A 24,835-nucleotide genomic window follows, 5' to 3' on the forward strand; every position below is an offset into this window, starting at 1 on the left:
AGTCATTGGGATTTTCATTTAAAATAGAGTGACACATCAAAAAATCTCTACTATGCGTAATGAATTGGATGGATGGATTGAAACTAGATACAGTATATTTCCTTCATATTCTTTTGATGAGAAGCCATCATGTCACTTTCAGTTGTGTTTTAACTAAATTGACTTCATCACCATATAACTAAACTTAACTCTCTTTCAACTATACTTCCAAATTACACATAGTGGCCCAAAATTTAATATCTCTTCAAAATTTCAGTCCCAGTGTAAGTCGGTTTGATTATGTTGGGTATTTTTTAATAGCATTTCCTCCGTTATGACCCTATGGTAATGAGTAATAGTTTTTGTTATCATTCTGTAACTACACCTGTAGTTCAAAATAACCTTTCCACATTGAAATTTCCTTTCTCTAGTGGAATATGATAGATTGATTTAATCAAATTTATGTAATCTATTTAAATTTACAAAATATGTGAATTGGGCGGCCCGGTGGTCGAGTGGTTAGCACGTCGACCTCAAAGCTCTGGGGTCCTGGGTTCAAATCCAGGTCATGTCCACCTGTGTGAAGTTTGCATCTTCTCCCCGAGCCTGCGCGTGTTTCCTCCGGGTACTCTGGTTTCCTCCGGGTACTCTGGTTTCCTACGGGTACTCTGCTTTCCTCCCAAATTCTCTAAATAAAGCGTTTCAGAAAATGAGATGAGATGAGATGAAAATATTTGAATTAAAATCTAATCTAATCTTTCTACAGCCAAACCATTGGGCAAGACTGCTCCATCACAGTTAAAGTCCCGCCTCTGTTTGGGGTGGGGGAAGAAGAGTATGAGTAACATGCTCAGCTGCAACTGGTTAACCACTACTCACGCAAATCAGATTGCGAGGGACACAGAGCAAATTTCCATTTGTGTGTTGGTCTACCCACCCGTTGGCTGTGTGATCTTCAGAGCTACGAATGGCCATGTTAGTGGGACCAATCCTCGCCTTTCTGCTGGTCAGGAGCGCTCTGAGCAGCTTGCCGCAGAGCAACAGAGGCTGCAGGAGATGGACTACAAGAGGACAAAACCAATGCTGTGAAGAATGTCATCCAGGTGAGTTGGTATGATAGAAACGTATCACACAGGATCCCTCAAACTTAGGTCTGTTCATTTTGGGAGAATGTAAAGAATTTTTTTTTTTTCTACATTAGCCTCTTTTTTCTTTTTTATTATTTTTATGTATTTATTTATTACAAATGAGGAATCCTGACTGTTTTTGCTATTTTTTTTCTTTCATTTTTTGCAAACGAACTCAAATGCCAACAGTTACATTAATTGCTTCCATCTATTTCATATTTTTAAAATGTATTGGGGGAAGGTACCAGAAACATCTACTCTAGTAAAAGTATTATTACATGAATTAAATTTTACCCAAGTAAAGGTACTGATATAAAAATCTGCTCAAGTAAAAGTAGTGTTACACTGATGAACTTTTACTCAATCATAGGCACATTAATTTGGCTTTATACGAATCAAATACTAGATATAAATCCATCAAGAATTCAGTAAGTTAAGAATATTTTTGTGGCAAAACCATGCTAGCCCAATGTGGATATAGAACGTGGAAACTATGGTGACGGTGAACAAGAACATCCAATATGTTGGCAAGTCAGAATGCAGATGCAAAATTGTCTTTACTCCAACAACTACATATTAGTCTTAAAGTTGTAGTAGGGCCCAATAGCAGTGATTTACTTGTAAACATAAGAAAACTGCTTTTGGGTATTTTATTCTCCTTTGATCTTCATTAAAACGCTCAATTCAGGATTCATTATTTGGCCATTGAAATAAATTGATATGTTATTATTGAAGTCCTGCCTTCTTGAACAACGCACCTGTGATTTTTTATTTCTGTTGCATTTGCAGGCAACCGTCTGGTTTCTCTTTGTGGTGCCAAACCAGAAGAGCTTTGCACTCCATGCAGTAAAGGAACCTATACACAGAACCCCAAAGAATTCAAGTGTGAAAGGTGCACTCAATGTACAGGTCAGTCCTTTCTCCACTGCCGTTAGTTAATCGGCTTTTCAGAGCCTTCAACCAACCAACCAAACTTGGCCACGCAGGTGCGCAGATTGAGTTGAAGAAATGTACACCCACGAGAGACACGCAGTGTGGATGTAAACATGGGCTCAAGTGCGGCAACGAACAATGTTCCTTCTGTCTTGATAAGTGCGGCAAGGGCGAGGAACCCACTGAAAACCGTAAGATGAGCTAGGCCGTCATGTAGAAGACAGACCTGATCAAAATCTTAAGACCAGTTGAAAAATTGCTACCACATGCATTTTGAACAAGTTTATAAAAATGGCTATCAGTTCTAGACAGTTGATGGGTTATTTATTTTTTATTTTTTTATGAAGCCATCGTCACTCCCTTTAAGATATACTTAAAACTTAATTGGGATACAAATGGACAAAAGGTACATTCTAGCTATTTTCCAACTGGTCTTAAGATATTGATTAGGCATGTAATTACATAAATTACATTTTTAATATGATGATCCAGAAAGGGAACCATTTCTCCCTCCCCAGGTTCTTGCAGAACATGCCCAAATGGAACATTCAATGACCAAATTCATCAGAAGTGTAAACCATGGCGTACCAAGTGAGATGCAAATTTGATCATTTGCTGCTTAACAAAGTACTGTACACACAGCATGCTGTCACACCAGAAAAACAATTCAGTATTACATTATAATATGTTCCGGGTTCCTGGTTTAATGTGAGAAGTTAAGACATTAAAACATAACTGTATCATATTCAGTATGAAAGTAGTAAGTATGCTGAATTTTGCACATTTTTGCGCATTGTTTCATTTCTTTATCATATGTGTAATGCTTTAATGTGATTTGTTCAAATGTTTTTAACACAATAATGTTCATGTTTTATCATGATAAGTTGTGTCATCGCGTTTTATTGTCTTTCTCAAGGTGTCCCGATCCATATCAAAGTATTGTGACCAGTGGCAATGCCTCCACAGACAATGGGTGTGTTAAAATTTCAAGCAGTAGTTTAAAACAACCCGGTAAGTCACTTCCTTCCTGGAATACGAATCTTTGTCTTCTATGCTTTTCCCACCTGCTTTATTATCATGTCTTTCAGAATCCAAATACAATCATGCAGTGTCTGAGTGGGCACCGGTCTTCAGTTTGTTCCTGAGTGTGGGCCTGTTGGCTTTTATCATCTTTCTAATTATAGCTGGATACAGTGTGACGAGAAAAAAGAAGGCAAGAGCGGAAATCAACAAAGCACCAATAATAAGAACAGCAACAGGTAACATCGTGTCGGCTCGGTTGTAGAAGCAATTCACTGAAAGGGATTCTGTGCCACCTAAATGTTGAAATTCCAAATACGGTGGGGGACCTGGGTTCAAATCCAGGTCGATCCACCTGTGTGGAGTTTACACGTTCTCCCCAGGCCTGCGTGGGTTTTCTCTAGGCACTCCAGTTACCTCCCACATTCCAAAGACATGCATGGTAGGCTGATTGGACACTCTAAATTGCCCCTAGGTATGGCTGTGCGTGAGCATGGTCGTCCGGCTCCAGCACCCCCCGTGACCCTAATGAGAATAAAGCTGTTTAGAAATGACCTGAGTACAACTCACGTGACACAATCTAAATCGTCAGTATTTGGACAGCTAGAGAGATTAAACATGTGATATTAGGGTAAAAAAAATCGTAATATGAAGCGATTAAAATCATTATACTATTGCATTACAAAATTTGAAGTACGATGATAACAATCAATTTAGCTACGTTACCCATACTATATTCATACAAATTAGATAATAAAACGTGTAGATAATAAAATATTGGGACTTTATTCTTGCAATATTACAACTTTATTCTCATGTCGCGACTTTTTTGTGCGAATATGACTGTAATATCATCTCATACTAGGACTTCTTTCACGGTTATACACATACACACACACACACACACACACACACACACACACACACACACACACACACAATTCCAATTTTGGGACTTCTACACTTGCATTACTATAAACTTGTTTTTCTCCTGTTTAGATGATCCTGAAATGTTAATGGCCACTGAATGTAGTTTCCATGAAGCCCAGGAAGAGCAAGTCAGCAGCTTGTCTGAGTCTTTAAACTGCAGTGAGACCGGAAACTCTCTTGGCAGGAAAACAACTTCGTGTTTGTGTTGACAGCACATTTTCATCAGAAAAAAAGGTCATCTGGGATTTAGTCATAAACTGAAGTGAGGAAAATTCTAGGAAAAAACAAAAATCTATTACAGATTTAACCCCTTTATAGAGCAAGAGACTAGTTTTTCTCATTTCAAGACTTCACCTTCACCTGGATTTGGGACAAAATGTCATGTATTTCTTGATAAAATACTTGGAATCAGATAGATGGCTTTACTGTTCCGTACGCTATTTTCATAGCCTTAATTTGTGACTAGTTTTCTGCCATATTGTTTAATGTCAGTGCAATCAACTTGGAGGAATATTTTAGTGTGTGTAGCACATTTGTTTTCTGTTCAAATGTATTGTGTATACATCTTGCACATATACTATATTGAGGGTTGGGTGTGTCTGGTCTTGCTTGCATGAAGTGTCCAAAAATCGTACATTACATATAAAGTCATCGTTTACGTTTTCGGGAATCTCGTAGATACTGAATAAGATAAACAGACCATGCGACTGGATGGACTGAAATTACATTCAAGTGTGGTCCTGGATGGTTTTGATTTCTCGTCAACGCAACTATGAGGAAAATTGTGGCGTATATGTCACATTTGAAAGCTCAAACAAGACGTGGAAATCCCCTAAGAGTCCATTTGACACACTCATCCTTTTTCTTTTTCGTCCTCTGACGTGAGTGAACAGCTGCAATAACACAGGAAGGGGGCTTTTTCTATTTAATTAACATATCGGCTTACTGCTCTTTGAATGACTAAGCAGTGTTTTTCGGAATAGCCTGAGTGGAGTGCAAAACTGAAACATTAGAATTTAGATTCCGTCTGGAATTCCATACCTTTTCAGAGAATTTAATTTCTCAAAAGGAAATTTAAACTTTGCTTGTAAGGTCCAAAATTGATTTTGATGATTCTTGTCTACAACTAGATGATGTGCTTGCTAATGTTTTAGGCTGCCATAGGATTCATAATGTTTCTCCCTGTCCTGTGAATGTGTTCATGCTCCAGCATTTTCAAGAAAAAATATTTTTATATATGTATATGTGTGTTATTAGTTTATGAGTCACTGAATCCCTTTCACACAAATCCACTAATGCTATTCTTAAATACAATTTTGATTACTCTACCCACCTGTGCTTCTTTGTGTAAACTCAAGCAAATAATAGAGTGGTAGCTTAGGATACAGATACCTTTTTATATAGGTTTTGAAATAGAAAAAACGGTGTGCTTTAAACTGTTAAGGATTGGTTTTGTCATGTTTTCCCCCTGTGTGACCTGTCCCTATGATTGCCCATTGAGTTCACCTGTTGTTTCCCCTGCTTCCTGCGTCTTGTGTGACCCAGGTGTTTCTGATTGTCTGTCTATTTAAGCCCTGTGTGTTTGTCAGTCCTTGCCAGATCATCTTTGCTTGTGATGCCTGTCTCCATGTCCTGTGAAGTATAGTAAGCCTTTTATTTGTTAAAAAAATGACCAAGTATAATTAGGCTTTTATTTGTTTGAAATAATGACCATGTATAGTAAGGCTATTTTTTTAAATGACCATGTATAGTAAGGCTTTTATTTTTTTAAAGTGACCACGTATAGTAAGGCTTTTATTTTTGAAAAAGGGCCATGTATAGTAAGGCTTTTATTTTTGAAAAAGGACCGTGTATAATAAGGCTTTTATTTTTTAAAAGTGACCACGTATAGTAAGGCTTTTATTTTTGAAAAAGGACCATGTATAGTAAGGCTTTTATTTTTGAAAAAGGACCGTGTATAATAAGGCTTTTATTTTTAAAAAGGACCGTGTATAGTAAGGCTTTTATTTGTTTAAAAATGACCAAGTATAGTAAGGTTTTTATTTTGAAAAAAAAAAAACATGTAGAGTAAGGCTTTTTTTTAAATGACCATGGGTGAGTTATATTTGTTTAAAATCTGACCAAGTACAGTAAGTCTTTTATTTGTTAAAACAATGACTAAGTATAGTAAGGCTTCAATGTTTAAAAATGACCAAGGTTTTTATTTTGAAAAAAAAAAGACCATGTATAGTAAGCCTTTTATTAAAATGACCATGTATACTAAGGGTGAGTTATATTTGTTTAAAAACTGACCAAGTACAGTAAGGCTTTTATTTGTTTAAAAACTGACCAAGTACAGTAAGGCTTTTATTTGTTTAAAAACTGACCAAGTACAGTAAGGCTTATTTGTTTAAAAACTGACCAAGTACAGTAAGGCTTTTATTTGTTTAAAAACTGACCAAGTATAGTAAGGCTTTTATTTAAAAAAAAAAAAAGACCATGTATAGTCAGGCTTTTGTGTTTAAAAAATGAACATGTATAGTAAGGCTCTTATTAAAAAAATGATCAAGTATAGTAAGGTTTTTACTTTAAAAAAAGACCATGTATAGTAAGGCTCTTATTAAAAAATGAACAAGTATAGTAAGGTTTTTATTTTTAAAAATATATAGTAAGGGTTTAAAAAAAAGACCTTGTATATATAGTAAGGCTTTTATTAAAAAAATGACCATGTATAGTAAGGCTTTTATTTTAAAAAATGACCATGTATAGTAAGGTTTTTATTTAATAAACAAAAGAGACCATGTATAGTAAGGCTTTTATTTAATAAAAAAAGACCTTGTAAGGTAAGGCTTTTTTTAAATGACCATAGTAAGGGTGAGTTATATTTGTTTAAAAACTGACCAAGTACAGTAAGGCTTTTATTTCTTAAAACAATGACTAAGTATATAGTAAGGCTTTTATTTTTTTAAATGAACATGTTATTTAAAAAATGACCATGTATAGTAAGGCTTTTATTAAAAAAATGACCATGTATAGTAAGGTTTGTATTTAATTAAAAAAAGAGACCATTTATAGCAAGCCTTTTTTTAAATGACCATGTATAGTAAGGGTGAGTTATATTTGTTTAAAAACTGACCAAGTACAGTAAGGCTTTTATTTCTTAAAACAATGACTAAGCATAGTAAGGCTTTTATTTAAAACAAATGACCATGTATAGTTGGGCTTTAATTTGTTTAAAAAATGACCATGTATATAGTAAGGCTTGTATTTGTTAAAAGAACCATGTATTGTAAGGCTTTTATTATTTTTTTAAAAAGACCATGTATAGTAAGGCTTTTATTTAAAAAAATGACCATGCATAGTAAAGCTTTTATTTAAAAAATGACCATGCATAGTAAGGCTTTTATTAAAAAAAAATACATTTTTTTATTAATTTTTTAAAAAGCCACATGTAGTAAGGCTTTTATTTATTGAAAAAAAAAAAGACCATGCATAGTAAGGCTGTTTTTTAAAAATGACCATGTATAGTAAGGGTTATATTTGTTAAAAAAAATGACAATGTTTAGTAAGGGTTCAAAAAAAAAGACCATGTATAGTAAGGCTATTATTAAAAAATATCACCAAGTATAGTAAGGCTATTATTATTATTTTTTTTAAAAGCCATGCATCGTATGGCTTTTATTTGTTTAAAAATGACCAAGTATAGTAAGGCTGTTATTTAAAAAAAAGACCATGTAGAGTAAGGCTTTTTTTAAATGACCAAGGGTGAGTTACATTTGTTTAAAATCTGACCAAGTACAGTAAGTCTTTTATTTGTTAAAACAATGACTAAGTATAGTAAGGCTTCAATGTTTAAAAATGACCATGTATATTAAGGCCTTTTTTTTTTAAAGACCCTGTATAGTAAGGCTTTTATTTGATTGAAAAAATTACCATGTACAGTAAGGCCAATTTTTTGAAAAAGTAGTATGCATTGTAAGGCTTTTTACACAAAAAGAACATAGGGTGCTTAATATATATATTTTAAATGACCTTGTACTGTAAGGCCTTTTTAAGTAGTTTCTCAATATACTGAGATCCATTGTATTATCAAATGAATGTTAGTGAAATGGAAACAGTGTACAGTAGTGCCAGTTTTTTAATCAACAAATTCAAAAGCTATTGTGCACTTTAGCCTCAAAACAAAGCCCACATAGTTCAGTTTTTATTGAACAAGGTTGGTTTCCATTTAAATATAATTACTTGAACTCAAAAGCATGGCAGGATTCCCTTTTATTACAGGAGGGGGGGAAAAAGTATCTCTCAAACTTTGCTGTTCTAAAGTGCTGCTGGGGCAACTGAACCAATGTTTGTAGTTTACAAAACAAATTGAGTGTGTCAGACAACATGTAGTGTTAAAAAAGAGCCATTAAAAAAGCTGCAGTGTCCACCTTTTGAACATTATTGTTGCTTGCAATTTTCCTTCTTTTCTTTGGATTTAGTGCGTCCCGCTTTGTCTTTTTGACGCTTGGTAGGTGGGATGAAAGTGGCTTCACCGAGGAAGTCGTGCACGTCAGGAACCGATTGACGGTCAGTGCCTGCATTAACGGAAAACCATGTGGGTGTGCATCTTGCGATAACGGAAAACCATGTGGGTGTGCATCTTGCGATAACGGTAAACAAAGTGTTCTTAGTCTGATTTACGTTACCGTTTTGACCCATTCGGAGGATGTCTGCTGCTTGGCTCTTGGCCTGAAAAGTCGGATCTAACTCCTCCGCAATGTTTCGGGCTGGCTGGGATTGTCTGGAACACACAACACTCGCCGAGTCAGCATGACATGAGGTCGAAATGGAGACAGGACATGCTTGTGCTAGGATAAGTACGCTAGTGTAGAGATGGGGCTGGGAGGCTGGTTCTCAGGTGAGTAGTCCTCAGTGGGGGAAGGGAGCCCCTCTGAGTCCAATCGCTCTCTCGGAATCTGACAAAAAGGATGAAGTCAATTGATTTTTTGTGCATTAAACCTATAGGCATTTTTTTATCAAGTAGGCTTTAAGGAACAAACCATTTACTGTGGAGGGCGGAATAGCATCACATTGGATTTAAGTGATTATTCTTATGTTATATTAAGCGCACACAAAAATTAAAGTATCAAAGAGTTTGAAAATGACATAATCAATAATGATAGCAACACAAAATATCCCACACCAATTGGTTTAGCCTTGTCATTCATTTTACCCAGAATTTTAAACTAATGTTTAGTATATATTCAGGAATATCTAGAGTTGACGTGATCTCTCCCTACCATTTTATCTCGTGCCATTCGGCGGTCGTGATGACTCATCATGGCCCGGTGTTCCTGCCATGATCCTGGTCCTTCCAACTGGCGTGATATGCGGTTTGACTTGACCTCTTGCTTTTGCATATAACGAGCAATTTCCTGGAAGTTACGGCTCAGTCAGTGTCTTTCGGGTTGTGGATGTGACACTATAGCATGACAATGAGGCAATGGTCACGCCACAGCATACCTCATCTTGGGCCACCTGAGCTACGCGGAAGTCCCCCTCAGGGTAACAATGATGTTGCCTGGACTGAGAGTTCTGGCAAAGGAAGGAAAATTGAAGTGAATATACAACTTCGACTGTTCAGAAATGTGTTCACAAACCAACCACATTTGAATCATATCATTAAACCTTACCTTTGTCAACAGCTTGCTTTCTTGCTCTTGTAATTTGTGAGCCAGCTCCTCATCACACAAGACCTGCTGCAGGTCGCCCAAGTCCAGGCTTGTCTGCCTCTTTTTAGGGGCCAGTGATGCTCCTAATGATACACTAAAGGTTACTAGTCCAGCAGCGACTATTAATGACAGTGTATGAGAATAATATTGAAGAATCCCAACAATTGACTAGAGAAGCAAAAGAAGATCAAACTACCAATTCAACAAATCATAAGAGGATGTCAAGTTTTCATTTATAGGCAGATTGAAGACTGGAAAAGAGAATGGATGGGTGAAACACGCATTGAAGATGAAGTTGCAGGAATCAAAACAGAAACTATCATTGTAGCTGGAAAACCCCAAGCACAACCAGATCCAAAGTTTGTCCATGAAGGTCAGGCAGAATAACACTCGGACGGGAAATAGCATCGGAAGTGCGCATCCTGCAGGTTGCAGTTGGCGGCATTTCTGTTTGTTACGATACCTGCTGCCATGAGTCTCGACCTGACCCAGCTTCCGCTGAGGGTTCTCCGGGGAAGCCGCGGCTCTTTTCTCTCTGCCTGCTCCTCTGAACTCAAATAGTTTTTTATGGTCTCGTGCCAGTTTCTCCCTGTCTTTCTCTCAACTGCGCCCTCCCTTGCGGTGCTTCCCTCATCCATGTTGTGGCGCTCCAACCTCCTAGTGTCTCTGATTTCAGAAAGCTCTCCATTTCCCTGGTAGCTGTCTTCAGACACTCTACTCTCCCGGCGAGCTAATCTCCTCTCCCTAACGTCCCCATGGAAACTGTGCCTGGCGGAGGCCAGTCTCTGAAATGGCATCTGATGCGGTTTGGGGTCACTCCTGACAAGTACTGTTCCACCATCTTGGCTTTGCCTTCCTATTTTCAGCGGAGCTCCGCTTCCCCCCAAACTCACAGGGACACCCCGTTCTCTGAGAACCTGGCCGAGCATCTCCCAGACCCGAACGTCTGCGTTCGGGTGTCCGTCGGTGCTCTCGGTGTCTGCTGCAAAGCGGACACGTTTGTCAGCGCTGTCTCTGTAACTCCACGTCCTGGACGAGTCACGGTCACCGTGCCTTGTTCGCATAGGAACCCGGACGGATTCGCTGCGACGCCACCGCCGTTCACGAGCCCCGGGCGAACAGGACCTTGCTTGGTCATCATACAGCGACCGTGTTCCGTTTTCCATATGGTGAATGATTTCCCGTTCCCAGTCACCAGCCCTTCTCTTCTCTTGACCGCCATAATACTGGTCTTCACTCTCCTCAGCGATTTGGCTGGGAGTCTGGAGAGTCCTGTTGCGTCTCTCGCCAGGTAAATGTAAAGATAATCTGCGAGGGAGAGGCACTGTGTTGTTTCTTATGTTTAGTCTTTGTTCAAAGAAAACTGAGTTTTCATGCAGTGACTCTTTCAGTTCTTCCAGGAATTGCCCATGGGAATGTCTCTGGCCTTCATTTGAACTTGAAGTTGTAGTTTGGTAAGATGCCACTCTACCCCTGGGATGGTTAGGCAGAGGGCTGTTGTAGTAATCTGGAGAGTTGGAAAAATTAGAATACTGCCTTCTAGCGGTGGAATGCGAGTCTTGCGTCTGACTCAAATGACGTCTGCCGACTGCGCGTTGCCTTGGTGACGACGATGCAGACCCGCTGGAGCTGCCTTTTTTTTTTAAATGGCAAACAAAAAAGCAGGGAGGTTGTGTGAAGCAGTTAGCGGGTATTCGACAAAAGCAGTTAATGATGAATAATAAACATTCTCCGACTCTCACAGTAGAGCTGCTTAGCCATGCTGGTGGTTCAATATGAATTGCAATATATTCATATTTTCAAAAGAAATCTGTGACAGCTGAATGACACGTCTCCTAGCTTTTGTAACAACTTCGTGAACTTTGCCTACACCTGCACAATTAAAACTGAAATTGCAAGTGGTTGACCAGCAAAGGCCATTTTGCTTAATTGGAGTTTTTCCGTCGTGTAATTTTATCCTCTTTCACCCGATGTCAAATGAGATAGACTCCAGTACCCTGCAATCCTAACAAGAGTAATAGTTGTTGAAATTGAATGAATTCGTATTCTAATTCACCTCTGAGGGCCGGCTTAACCAGGCAAAATAAAATTATTTTTGTTATCAAAAAAGTTTGCTCAGTGTTTAATGAGTACTGTGTGAGTATTTAATTCCAACATTCTTTTAGTTTTTTGTTGAATAAAGATTGCATGTAAATGTGTCACCTGATGGCACACTTGTATTGTAATATGATAGTGTTGATTGTTTTTATAATTGTGATGTAAAAGTCGATGCACTAAGATGTGGAGAAAGTCCGGAGAGTCCTCAATAAAGGCCCATGTATCGAATTTACGGCCTACCATACAATCAATCCGCTTCAGATTTATACATATAAAAAAAATCCCCACCGAGTTGAAGTAACATATCACTGTTTGAGCCACAAATAAAAATCTAATGAATTACAGAAATAATATAATTGAAATAAATAAATAAATACATAAAAAAAGAATGTAAAGTCTGACTGTTGTAGAAAAAAAAAAACACTAAGAGAAGAGAAGCTCAAAGTGTACCTCCATGGCGCTCCTCGTCTCTGGCTCTCCTCATTCTCTGCTCTTCTTCGGCCTGCATTTGTTTAGCCATTTCCTTTGCATGAACAGACACAAATATTTGTTGGAATAGAATTATGAACTAGGATGGATTTCAGACAAATGGGCCAACAGAAAAAATTGAACGATCAGAATTGTGTTGTCAAAGTTTACCCTTCATAACCAGCAGATGGCAACATAACTTGCACTGTATGACCAATGTACTGCCACTGACTTGGTAACCATCTTTTAAGTCTTCTTATTGTTATGACATATACTTGGCAATTCTGACTACACCAACCCAAGCTAGGTACGCAGAATGATTCCTATCACAAAGCGACAAAGCAGTTCAAATGTGTGTCAGTCAGCAGCTTTGGCAAGACGAACAGATAATTAGCTGATTGCTATGTCAGGTTAAGTATACAGTGCCACAGGGATTTGGCATTTTATCCCACATGCCTCCTGTTCGGTAATTAAAGGAACAACCAAAAGGGAGACATAGATTTAATACACCTCAGCTCAGATGCCCATTAAAGAAAGTCTGCCAAATAAAAGTTCTCCACAGATAGGCATGCGATACAAATAAATAGGTCATTTTAGAAAGATCAATGCTCAGACCCCTAAACACAAAACTAGACCGCCCAAATGGCGCTCCAGCCTCACATCCTCCAAAAAGGGCTGTTTAAGAAGCTCCTTCACAAAGCAGCATTCTCTAAAAGGAAGTTACAGGCCAAAGGAAAATATTACTCCAGAGGGGCCAAGTGAAACAACTCTAACACTGTACCAGTCAGAAAGTTTTCGTCTCACTACGCTCTTCTTTTCTAAAGCATTATAATATCAGTCATTCTTTTTATTTCTATTTCAATATGTGCTCTTAAAGAAAGAACATTTCTTAAAGGGTGGTTTAGTGTGCACAGTGGAACAAGCTGATTGATGGTTACCATGTGGTTGCCTCACAGTGTGTGCTTACGTTACTTTTTTGGGTCTTTGTTGTTTTCTTCTCCCTTTAAAAAAATGTTGCCCTTCACAACGGTTATTACAAGGTTTATTTTTATTTCCTTGTACATGAAGTTGCCATTTTGTATACCCTTGTTCATTATTCCCCCCAAAAGAAGTGCAGAGAATGGAACCATATCCAAATGGCTCTGCTCCAGTCATTTGCTTCAATTCTTGTTTTTGCTCACTGTCCATGAATTGTCTTTGTCTGTTTTGCCTGTCTGGATTTTCGTCCCCTCTGCTTTTTGGTCACTATTGTATTGCAACAGTACAGCCTCTCATGTGGTATGGAAATGTTCTGTAAAATCTTCCCTCGATTATCGCAAATTCACTTTTGTGATTTTTTCTGCTATTAATTATTTGAATTTTTTTTCTTTTAATTTATTTTTTAAGTTCATTAAAATGGGAAAATCCACGCAGAAACTCGTAAGCAGAAGCCACTCATGCAACTAGGACTCAGCAGTGAAGGGAAAAAAGGGTAGTTATAATAGGGGTGACCTTCGCGATTTTTCAATTTGTCTGATCTACATTAACCACGATATTCGAGGGATTACTGTACTCTGGGCATTTAGGCTATACAGACGCTCCCCTACTTACGAACGCAATTGGTTCCGAGCGATTGTTCATAAGTTGAATTTGTTTGTAAGTTGATTCAGTGCTATATTTTGTATTATAATTTATGTTTAAGGCTGATATAAGTATATTGAAGGTTTATATAAGTGCATTTGTATGTTTAAGGCTTGTATAAGTAACACGCATTGGTTTGTACTGAAAAAAAAACATTTAATAAAATGGAGAGAATATGTACAGTACTGTAGAGAGAGAGAGAGATTTATGTATTAGAAACTGAAACTTTCAGAAGTCACTGTGGTCCAGTGGCAAAGACAATGGGTCAGAACTTCAGGTGGACTCGAGTTCAATTCCACTCTTTGCAATTCTCAAATTGTTTATTGAGGTAATGAAAAGGATAGATAAAACTTCCAATCACATCATTTCAGAAGTCACTGTGGTCCAGTGGCAAAGACAATGGGTCAGAACTTCAGGTGGACTCAAGTTCAAATCAGGAATGAGTTCAATTCCACTCTTTGCAATTCTCAAATTGTTTATTGAGGTAATGAAAAGGATAGATATAACTTCCAATCACATCATTTCAGAAGTCACTGTGGTCCAGTGGCAAAGACAATGGGTCAGAACTTCAGGTGGACTCAAGTTCAATTCCACTCTTTGCAATTCTCAAATTGTTTATTGAGGTAATGAAAAGGATAGATATAACTTCCAATCACATCATTTCAGAAGTCACTGTGGTCCAGTGGCAAAGACAATGGGTCAGAACTTCAGGTGGACTCAAGTTCAAATCAGGAATGAGTTCAATTCCACTCTTTGCAATTCTCAAATTGTTTATTGAGGTAATGAAAAGGATAGATATAACTTCCAATCACATCATTTCAGAAGTCACTGTGGTCCAGTGGTAAAGACAATGGGTCAGAACTTCAGGTGACCTCAAGTTCAAATCAGGAATAAGTTCAATTCCACTCTTTGCAATTCTCAAATTGTTTATTGAGGTAATGAAAAGGATAGATATAACTTCCAATCACATCATTTCAGAAGTCACTGTGGTCCAGTGGCAAAGACAATGGGTCAGAACCTCAGGTGGACTCAAGTTCAAATCAGGAATGAGTTCAATTCCACTCTTTGCAATTCTCAAATTGTTTATTGAGGTAATGAAAAGGATAGATATAACTTCCAATCACATCATTTCAGAAGTCACTGTGGTCCAGTGGTAAAGACAATGGGTCAGAACTTCAGGTGGACTCAAGTTCAAATCAGGAATGAGTTCAATTCCACTCTTTGCAATTCTCAAATTGTTTATTGAGGTAATGAAAAGGATAGATATAACTTCCAATCACATCATTTCAGAAGTCACTGTGGTCCAGTGGCAAAGACAATGGGTCAGAACTTCAGGTGACCTCAAGTTCAAATCAGGAATAAGTTCAATTCCACTCTTTGCAATTCTCAAATTGTTTATTGAGGTAATGAAAAGGATAGATATAACTTCCAATCACATCATTTCAGAAGTCACTGTGGTCCAGTGGCAAAGACAATGGGTCAGAACCTCAGGTGGACTCAAGTTCAAATCAGGAATGAGTTCAATTCCACTCTTTGCAATTCTCAAATTGTTTATTGAGGTAATGAAAAGGATAGATATAACTTCCAATCACATCATTTCAGAAGTCACTGTGGTCCAGTGGTAAAGACAATGGGTCAGAACTTCAGGTGGACTCAAGTTCAAATCAGGAATGAGTTCAATTCCACTCTTTGCAATTCTCAAATTGTTTATTGAGGTAATGAAAAGGATAGATATAACTTCCAATCACATCATTTCAGAAGTCACTGTGGTCCAGTGGCAAAGACAATGGGTCAGAACTTCAGGTGGACTCAAGTTCAATTCCACTCTTTGCAATTCTCAAATTGTTTATTGAGGTAATGAAAAGGATAGATATAACTTCCAATCACATCATTTCAGAAGTCACTGTGGTCCAGTGGCAAAGACAATGGGTCAGAACTTCAGGTGGACTCAAGTTCAATTCCACTCTTTGCAAATCTCAAATTGTTTATTGAGGTAAAGAAAAGGATAGATATAACTTCCAATCACATCATTTCAGAAGTCACTGTGGTCCAGTGGCAAAGACAATGGGTCAGAACTTCAGGTGGACTCAAGTTCAAATCAGGAATGAGTTCAATTCCACTCTTTGCAATTCTCAAATTGTTTATTGAGGTAATGAAAAGGATAGATATAACTTCCAATCACATCATTTCAGAAGTCACTGTGGTCCAGTGGCAAAGACAATGGGTCAGAACTTCAGGTGGACTCAAGTTCAATTCCACTCTTTGCAATTCTCAAATTGTTTATTGAGGTAATGAAAAGGATAGATATAACTTCCAATCACATCATTTCAGAAGTCACTGTGGTCCAGTGGTAAAGACAATGGGTCAGAACTTCAGGTGGACTCAAGTTCAAATAAGGAATGAGTTCAATTCCACTCTTTGCAATTCTCAAATTGTTTATTTAGATAATGAAAAGGATAAATATAACTTCCAATCATATATAGGCGGGCCGCCTCGTGGTGTAGTGGGTAAGTCACCTGCCTGCGACGTGGGTGTCGAGGGTTCACGTCCCGGTGTCGCCAGTCAACGACTGTATGGTGTCGGCAGTCGGCCGAAGGCCGACTGTCGAACACCACCAGGAACCCCCCCTCCCAACTGTCTTCCGGTCAGCCGAAGGCTGACCGGAAATATTGTTTTGCTGAAAAAAATGACTAAGTCTTTATTTGAATGAAAAAAGGATTACCCATTAACTGAACTACTAGTATAGTGATTAGTCAAACGAGAGCGGGATTCGAACCCCATTTCCCACATGGCAGTCAAATCCAGTAACTTGAGGTCTGTCTGACCCATTGTCTTTGCCACTGGACCACAGTGACTTCTGAAATGATGTGATTGGAAGTTATATCCATCCTTTTTATTACCTCAATAAACAATTTGAGAATTGCAAAGAGTGGAATTGAACTCATTCCTGATTTGAACTTGAGTCCACCTGAAGTTCTGACCCATTGTCTTTGCCACTGGACCACAGTGACTTCTGAAATGATGTGATTGGAAGTTATATTTATCCTTTTCATTACCTCAATAAACAATTTGAGAATTGTAAAGAGCGGAATCAAACTCACTTCTGATTTGAACTTGAGTCCACCTGAAGTTCTGACCCATTGTCTTTGCCAATCCACCACAGTAAAGTTGGAAGTTGTATTTATCCTTTTCATTACCTCAATAAACAATTTGAGATTTGCAACGAGTGGAATTGAACTCACTCCTGATTCCCGCCTCATGTTCTAACCTAATGATTTTGCCAGTGGACCACAGCAACAACTAGAAGGTGAAGAATCAGAAGTCAGATTTATTCTCCGACTCTCTTAGCCTTACTTGCTATGTTATTTTTTTAAAGAAAAAAAGCCTTACTATACTATGTCGTTATTTAAGAAAAGAAGCCTTACTATACAATATCTTTTTTTAAGAAAAAAAGGCTTCCTCTACTATGTCGTTTTTCAAGAAAAAAAGCCATGCTATACTATGTCGTTTTTTAGGAAAAAAAGCCTTACTATACTATGTCGTTTTTTAAAGGAAAAAAGCCATACTATACTATGTCGTTTTTTAGGAGGGGAAAGCTTCCTCTACTATGTCGTTTTTCAAGAAAAATTATTGCCACTCGTTTCAAATGAAATGGCTTGCCTCTTCCTTGCAACTCCCTCAATTTAAGCCTTTAGCTTTTTACCAACCATATTCAAAATTGGATGCATGAGATATTTAATGATACAAATGAAAAAGGTTCTTTGCACACTGGAGATACATTCACGCACTTCCGCATTGCAACGAAGAAGAAGGTAGATGCTGGGTGAGCTGAGCTCTCACAGCGCCAGGCGTCGGTATTAGCGGCGGAAAGAAGTACTACTCCGAAAAAGGCGCGAAATACAAAATTGGACTTGCGAACATTTTTGGACTTAAACGCAATTTGCAGACATGTTCGTATGTACCGTTGTTCGTAAGTTGAATGTTCGTAAGTAGGGGAGCGTCTGTATTTTCAATTGGAAGGGGGACAGAATTTTTACATATCACAGTATTATATTATGTGGCCTGACCAGTCTTAACAAATGGCCTTTTAACTTCCAGGAAAAATGTTAACATATGCATTTACCCCTGATGTAAGGGTCGCCTGTGAGTGACTGGAGTCTGCCGTCAGTGGCAGCCAATAAATTAGAAGAACCACACCTCTATAAGCACGTGTATGAACGCAACTAAATTTAAAGCTTGGTACTTTGCAATTACCTCATCATCCTGCTCTCTCCTCCAGTCCTCCTCTGCCCGCCGCCGGATCTGCTCCTGGATTAGACGGGCATACTCAAAGTCCTGCTCCTCCCTGGCGGACAACAAGGACAGAAAAGAATTCAATTTTTTACCCCGCGGTACAAATGAAAATGTATAAATACAACTAGTCCAGTAAAATGGCAACAGAGCGATCCCCTACAGTTGTCTGGACTCTTGATTTAGGAGGGCTCTTTGGAGTGCCCGCTTGTGCTCCTCCTCATCCTGGAGCTGCTTGGCCACACGGATGTCATTCTGCACCAGCTGGCTCTTCTGAATGTTCATGGTGTAGTACTGCTCGACTATGTGGGCGACACACCAAAGGGTGAGAGAGTATCCAATCTATCACGCATGAATCAATGTTTAAAGGTGAGACAGATCTGTTCTCATTAGATCACATTGAAAATAATGTTCGTACAAGACACACACAGAGGTTGAAGAGCGAGGCGGGCAGCCACATAATTGACTTCAGGTGAAGCAGTGTCGAGTTATCACATGGTAGCCGACACTCTACTTACTTTCCTGCTCCTGGAGAGTGTGCGCCAACACTCCATCTTCCAACACAGCAAAGCTCTGGCACACTTAACGGAGAGGAAAATGTAGTCAGTGAGGGGGTCCTCATTAATATTAACTCATCTTCTGAGAAATGTATGCAGTTTTTTTTAACACAGCCCATCAGGTGAGTAACACCCACGAGTAAAAACATCAGTTTAATCCCTTCACCAAGCAGGCTGGCAGAATATCCACAGACTCTACTTTTGGGCTTCCTTGTCATTTGCACATAGTCCAGATGCAAAACATCTGGAAATATTATATTACCCAATCAATGTTGTGTTAGGGGATGTTCCCGATCCGATCATGTGAATGGGAAATGGGCCTAATCACAAAATTACCTGAGGATCGGAATCGAGCGAAAAGGATTGGGATTGGAAAACGTTCTTACATTCAAATTTCAAGGACTACAAAGCAACAAAATATTCCAGATGTACAAGGAAATTGCACCAAAAACAAAAATCTAAGTTTTATACTACACAAGGTGACAGCAGATCTAAACACCCTTGAAAGGTGAGCATTTTGGTAGCTTTCGCAGGAAACTAAGGGTAAAATAGAATCGTGCAAGCAAATGAAAATATTTTACATTTGAGTGCATGTGTCCTCTTATGTACAGTTCAAATTGTCACAAAACAGCATAAGTGCTTAAGTGTGCAAAATATAAAGGCATCAATGAAATCCTAACTACGAACATGTGGTCTCAACATGTAAAAAGTTAACAAGAAATACACTAAAATCCTTCATTCTGTGTTCAGAGATAAACCCAAACTGACCAAGCCCGTTTTTTTTGTTTTTTTTAACCCCACCAAAACCAATGTAGAAAGAGATTTATAGGCGTCATCATTGTTCGAATCAAGTTTTCTGATTTTCATTTGACTTGTTTACCACCATTCTTGCGTCAAACCTACTAGATAAGAAGAGCTTCTCCAGGATGTGTTGAATTTAAGGAAATTGGTACACTAACTCCACAAAATGGGGAAAATCTGTCTCCAAACAACAAGTCGGACAAATGCTGACACTATGAATGACCCCTCTAAATTTACAGAGACTTAACCGCCTAGAACAACAGACATGCATTATTACTTACACCTGTTCAATGCCATAAGAGACTGTCCACTAAATGGATTTCCAAGTTGCCTTATGCCTTCTGTCTGCCAGTGAGGAGGGATTAGGTCTTAGATTCACTCCGATGGCACAAAGTGACAGTTTAACCACAAGTCGACTGCAAATCCAGAGACGAAACGCCAGAATGAGGGGAAGTAAATGCCATGCGGATGCAACAAAATTAAAGAAAACTCTCCATAAGACTTGTGAGGGTGTGTCAGAATTGCTGGTTAACTTGTTTTTCCAAACTCCCTTCAGTGAAATTAGCCCAACCAGGGGAGGGACTCCCACACCGTGTGCTAAACAGGTTTAGAGGGACGGCATGAGGCGTTCAGGTCCAAGAATCAAAAACATGTACTTACTGCAAATCTGGCCAGATTGCTTTCATCATCATTTTTTGTTGAGATCAAATAAGATCATTGTTTCTTATTAGCCAGGATAACATAGTAAAACGATTAACCGAATGTGGCCAAGTGTAAACGTCTTACTATTTCTACTCGGAGATGCATCAATTCATTCATTCTCTGTACGGCGTATTCTCACAAGGGTCGGTCGGGGAGGGTGCCAGAGCCTATTCCAACCAGCTAGTATTGGCATAGGACACCCTGAATTGGTGGCCAACCAATTGCAGGACACAAGGAGACGGATGACCATTCACCCTCACACTCGCACATAGGGGCAATTTAGTGTTCAACGAGCCTACTCTGCATGTTTTTGGGATGCGGGAGGAAACCAGAGTACCCGGAGAAAACCCATGCAGGCCCAGGAAAGAACATGCAAACTTCACCTAGAAAGGTTTGAACCCTCGACCTCAGAACTGTGAAGTGGAAGTGCTAACCTGACCAACAGGCCGCCATGCAATAACAAATAAACAGTTAATTTGGTGCGCAATTAAATACTTAAATTCTCCAAAATCATCAGAATTTCAGTTTCAACAGTAAATATTCTCAGATTTATGAAGTCTCAAATGAAAGCTGCTTAATATCCAATTTTCCTTTGGAACAAAAAGGAAGATTTTTTTCTTTACTAAGATGACATTTACAAAGCAAAACTCATTGACTTTTGTTTGGAATTTTTGGAATAACAATGACAGCGATGTGTTTTTATTAAATGAGTCAAATATTTCAATAACGGAATTGTGCATTTTAAAAGCGATTGCCATAGACATCTTATTCATTACGATTTAAAATGATCTTTTAAAAGAAAAAAAAATCTTGCCAACCATGTTGACATTTGCTCTTTGTAAAAACAAGCAATCTATGTACTTTTCACTTGGATAGCAATAAAAGCAAGTCTATACCAAACAAAGAAATGGACCCTAGCAGAAAATAACATGTTCCATTTTGACTCAAAATACACCTTTGACCCCCCTTCCTGCAGAATACTTCACAACTCAGCGTCTCTATGCCACAATTCTCTGGCATGGGTTGGCCAACCTGGCTCTGTAGCAGAAAAAGGATGAATTGTATTCTGGATTGCCGGTTAGGGAGAGAGAAATTAGAAGTTGGGGGGCTGTGGGGGAATTCCGGAGGTAGCCGTGTTGCCTCGGCATGTGGCACTTTATCAGAAGCAGCTAGACAGGGCCCAAAAAAGGAACTGATAAGGGTGTGTGTGAAAACAAAGGCCACACAAGTCATCTGGTCTTTTGGATGGAAAAGTGGGACAAAAGGCACTCGGAGCTCTTGAGGAAACACCCCCCTGAACGAAATAGTCAAACACAACAGTACGACTAAACATCGTCAACATGTTAAGACATCTGATTTACAGAGAGTCATTGAGTTTGTAACTGCTGTGTTGCTTCCCAAAAAAGCATGAAAGCCGGACAGTGAGTGCTTTGTACGGACAGAAGAGGGTCAAGCGCGATACCAAAGACATGCAGAACTATTTCCATCCCTGTCATTAGTGTGGGAATGCCACACTACCACCGCTTCTACAAGCAGCATCCTGACACAGTTACATCATGGTTGTGTTTTAAGTTAACCATGAATTTCATTTTGGTTTGATGAGTTGCAATTTACGTTTGGAAATTGAACTGGCCAATTCTGTGCAAGATCAATTTGGCATATAATACATGAAAAGCAATATGCGCGATGGAAATATTCAGATTTCAATCAAGGCGTCTTCAGTTCTACATTTGGAGTGTCATTTTTTATGACATTGATAAGCAAGTATAGAAAAAATTGGGTGGTATTAAAGCCACAAACATTTCAAAGATGTTTCGTGTAGGCCATTCCATAACTCGTTTTGTGCCAAACATAAATGGGTTAACTCATTCAAATGAACTAAAGGCAACGATCCATCGCTGTTAAAGGCAGCCAACATAAAAAAAAGTTTAAATAAAAAATAAAACAAGGTGGTGTGTATAGTTTTCTCACCTTCCTGGACACGGGGAAGGTTTGATTGGTCTATCTGGATTTCTGCCATCACTGTGCCATCACTGCAGCAAGGTGGTACAACAACACAATTATGATTAACAACAACACAATGATGTTAAACAAAAAAAACAACACTTAGTTGGCCTGAGTCATTACCGTGATGACTGTTTTGTATTCATCATGGCTGTGACTCATCCAAATGTGGTCAACTAACTCATAATTAGGTCACAGACTTAAAGCGCGTTTTAAGGACAGCAAGATCGAATTTCCGAAAATACCAAACGAGTAAAAAGAACATTTTAGTCTATAGATTATACAGGATAGCGTTTAAAACCTACCTTTTGCCCATGGGCGTCCCTCGCGGTGTTTTCAACAAGTGGCATACATTTCCTTTCTTATTCTTTGCCTGCCTTTAAACTAACACGTTAAAAGGCTTTTGGTTAAAATTGAACAAGCGGATGATTGAATTTGATGACCCACACGCTCGCACAACTGTTGTTGATCAAACGAAACAAAAGCCTAATAGACATTGAAACTTGAATCCTTTAGTCGAAGTGGACTCGGTGTGGGCGGATATCCTTTGCTGCGTTCGAGTACTCCGGGAAATTCAGAACTAACCTGTCTGCCGAATAGCATTCGTAACGACGCGTTTTGTCGTCAGTCAAGCAAAGAGTCTTCACAAATTTTGTGAAGGGGGTACGTTTTGCAGACAGTCACTATACGAATAAAGCCCAGGGTTTCAAAAAGTAGTAACGCCAGGCACAGGTTTTCAGACAGAGATAAGTTTCCATTAGAGTCAAAGGGACCTCCGATTTCGTTTGAATGCAGCATTCTCTGCTTACAGTTAATAATTACAATCAGACTACAATAAAAGAGTTTAAAATCAAACAATGGCGAATGCTATTGTTGAAAGGACAAGTGGGTCAATAAAGCCACTGAGCCTATTTAGTAATATACATTATATGCACTTAGATACATTGCATTGCAAATATATTTAAATCCAAAACAGTTTTTGATTTATTTAATATGTTTTTTTTTTTGAAAATACGTACCCCCGTGACCCTTGTGAGGATAAGTGGTACGGAAAATGAATAAAGGAATGAATGAAAACACACTAAACTACGTACTAAACTGTTTTAAAATGATTTTACAAGTTAGAGTGCATTATGTTCTTTGCGACAGTTTGTTTGAAAATGCACTTTTGCTGTTTGACTGTACTAATGACTAAATTTGGCTGTTTATTGTCTTTGGATCCACTTAAAATAAATGAGGTCATCAGTAGTCTTTTTAAGTTGATGCGTTGGGTTTTGTTGGGTAAAGTCGCCATCTACTGGTCGCACAAAAATAAACTGCTACCTGTAAAATGGGTCTCTAAACTACAGCACGTGGGCCACCTGCAGTCCGCTGCCGTTTTTATTGTTTGATTCCAGGGTCCTCACTGTGTGGGTTTGCATATTCTCCCCGGGTTTACGTAGGTATTCCCCGGGTAATCCAGTTTCCTCCCAAATCCCCAAAACATGATAGGCTGGATGAACACTCTAAATTGCCCCTAGGTTTGAGTGTGAGCGTGAATGTTTGTCCACCCCCTTGTGCCTTGCGATTGGCTGGCCACTGATTCAGGGTGTCCCCTGCCTGGGCCCCATATTTAGCTAGGATAGACTCCAGCACCCCCTACCACCCCTGTGAGGAAAAGCGGTTCGGAAAATGTTTCTGAAGGAGGAGAATATGTGTTGTTTTTTTGATAATCTGGATGTGGGTGTATTTTTGCATTTTAGTGTGTAGGTGTTTAGTTTACAATGTGAGCTTCGGGGAATGGAATATATGTCAGTTGTTTCATGTAGGTGTGTGTGGTGTGTTAGCAATTTTGAAACTGTGTGGGAAGTTTCACTCATTGCGTCTCGACTGTTGTGAAAAACTGTAATCAATAGTTTTGGCTATTCCTTCAAGGAATTTTCTTGTAAATAATAATGTTGGCTTAACATGTGATGTATTGCAAAGGGGAGAAAAATGATGTTGACGGTATGGTGCCCTCCAAAATGAGGTCCCAGACTGCATTTCAATGGTGGCTTCCTTTAAAATATGTGATACAGTTGTTGCGTCCTACAACACTACTGTATTAGACACTAAGATTGTAATTCTAATATTTAAAAGATGTAGATACAAAACAATCTACGCAAAAGTCCATGGAACAAATCTTGCCTTAAAAGAGCAACCCAATACAGAGCAATATTAATGGCAAGTGCTGGCAGACAACAGCTATCTGCTTTAAGCTGGGTCCAAACATATACAGAATATAAATCTTAACAGCTTTTCATGATACTTCGCAGCTCATAATGGCTTGCCTGCTTTTTCAAGCGTAAAATTAAATGTCACTGTTGCTCCAAACCTCTCATTATGATACAGGAGACCAAACACTAGCATCACGTTTCTGATGAATACGTGACAAACATATAGTAGCATTTCAGATGGAGACATTTGAAATTGCTGCCCGCAGCTTTCCAGCTAATTGGAACACATTGGCGCCTCTTTGCATTTACTGGCCCTGCTATTAAAGCAAAAACGATTGACAAAAAGATAAATAACGCCTCTAACTAGATCAAGGACACGAAATAATATGCAACCTTTGGAATACTGTACACTCTTGTTT

At 38.7% G+C, this 24,835-nt stretch overlaps 2 protein-coding genes across 4 annotated transcripts; one reads left to right on the top strand and one right to left on the bottom strand.

Moving 5' to 3' along the window:
• The first annotated feature begins 782 nt into the window (after positions 1–782).
• On the top strand, positions 783–6,252 carry tnfrsf9a (tumor necrosis factor receptor superfamily, member 9a). Its single transcript, XM_077596892.1, has 7 exons — positions 783–1,082; positions 1,896–2,015; positions 2,093–2,230; positions 2,558–2,630; positions 2,956–3,050; positions 3,128–3,298; positions 4,059–6,252. Exons 1-7 carry the CDS (start codon positions 947–949, stop codon positions 4,196–4,198), a joined length of 873 nt encoding a protein of 290 aa, XP_077453018.1. The 5' UTR covers positions 783–946; the 3' UTR covers positions 4,199–6,252.
• Positions 6,253–8,088: 1,836 nt separating this feature from the next.
• On the bottom strand, positions 8,089–22,886 carry ccdc187 (coiled-coil domain containing 187). 3 transcript variants are annotated; one of them, XM_077601931.1, is made up of 13 exons: positions 22,527–22,886; positions 22,189–22,250; positions 18,676–18,738; positions 18,321–18,459; positions 18,122–18,212; positions 12,230–12,302; positions 10,146–11,315; positions 9,644–9,765; positions 9,474–9,545; positions 9,251–9,385; positions 8,832–8,926; positions 8,657–8,751; positions 8,089–8,545 (listed from the first exon to the last, which is right to left on the bottom strand). In XM_077601931.1, exons 1-13 carry the CDS (start codon positions 22,535–22,537, stop codon positions 8,409–8,411), a joined length of 2,265 nt encoding a protein of 754 aa, XP_077458057.1. In that variant the 5' UTR covers positions 22,538–22,886; the 3' UTR covers positions 8,089–8,408. The 3 variants fall into 3 exon arrangements, with proteins under 3 accessions (XP_077458057.1, XP_077458075.1, XP_077458068.1); XM_077601949.1 differs by lacking the exon at positions 10,146–11,315 and having other exon boundaries at positions 22,527–22,820; XM_077601942.1 differs by lacking the exons at positions 22,189–22,250; positions 22,527–22,886 and adding an exon at positions 19,797–20,022.
• Positions 22,887–24,835: the final 1,949 nt, after the last annotated feature.

The sequence above is a fragment of the Stigmatopora argus genome, chromosome 1 (assembly GCF_051989625.1).
Source record: "Stigmatopora argus isolate UIUO_Sarg chromosome 1, RoL_Sarg_1.0, whole genome shotgun sequence".
NCBI classification, from domain to species: Eukaryota; Metazoa; Chordata; class Actinopteri; order Syngnathiformes; family Syngnathidae; genus Stigmatopora; species Stigmatopora argus.

Excerpts from the sequence above, each read along its gene's own strand:
- ccdc187 (XM_077601931.1), bottom strand. Across the intron at positions 11,316-12,229 it reads AGACGAGGAGCGCCATGGAG|GCAGCTCCAGCGGGTCTGCA; the intron begins GTACACTTTGAG and ends TAAAAAAAAAAG. Across the intron at positions 9,546-9,643 it reads AAAGCAAGCTGTTGACAAAG|AACTCTCAGTCCAGGCAACA; the intron begins GTAAGGTTTAAT and ends TTCCTTTGCCAG.
- tnfrsf9a (XM_077596892.1), top strand. The coding sequence starts at position 947 with ATGGCCATGTTAGTGGGACCAATCCTCGCCTTTCTGCTGGTCAGGAGC. Across the intron at positions 2,016-2,092 it reads AAGGTGCACTCAATGTACAG|GTGCGCAGATTGAGTTGAAG; the intron begins GTCAGTCCTTTC and ends TTGGCCACGCAG. Across the intron at positions 3,051-3,127 it reads CAGTAGTTTAAAACAACCCG|AATCCAAATACAATCATGCA; the intron begins GTAAGTCACTTC and ends CATGTCTTTCAG.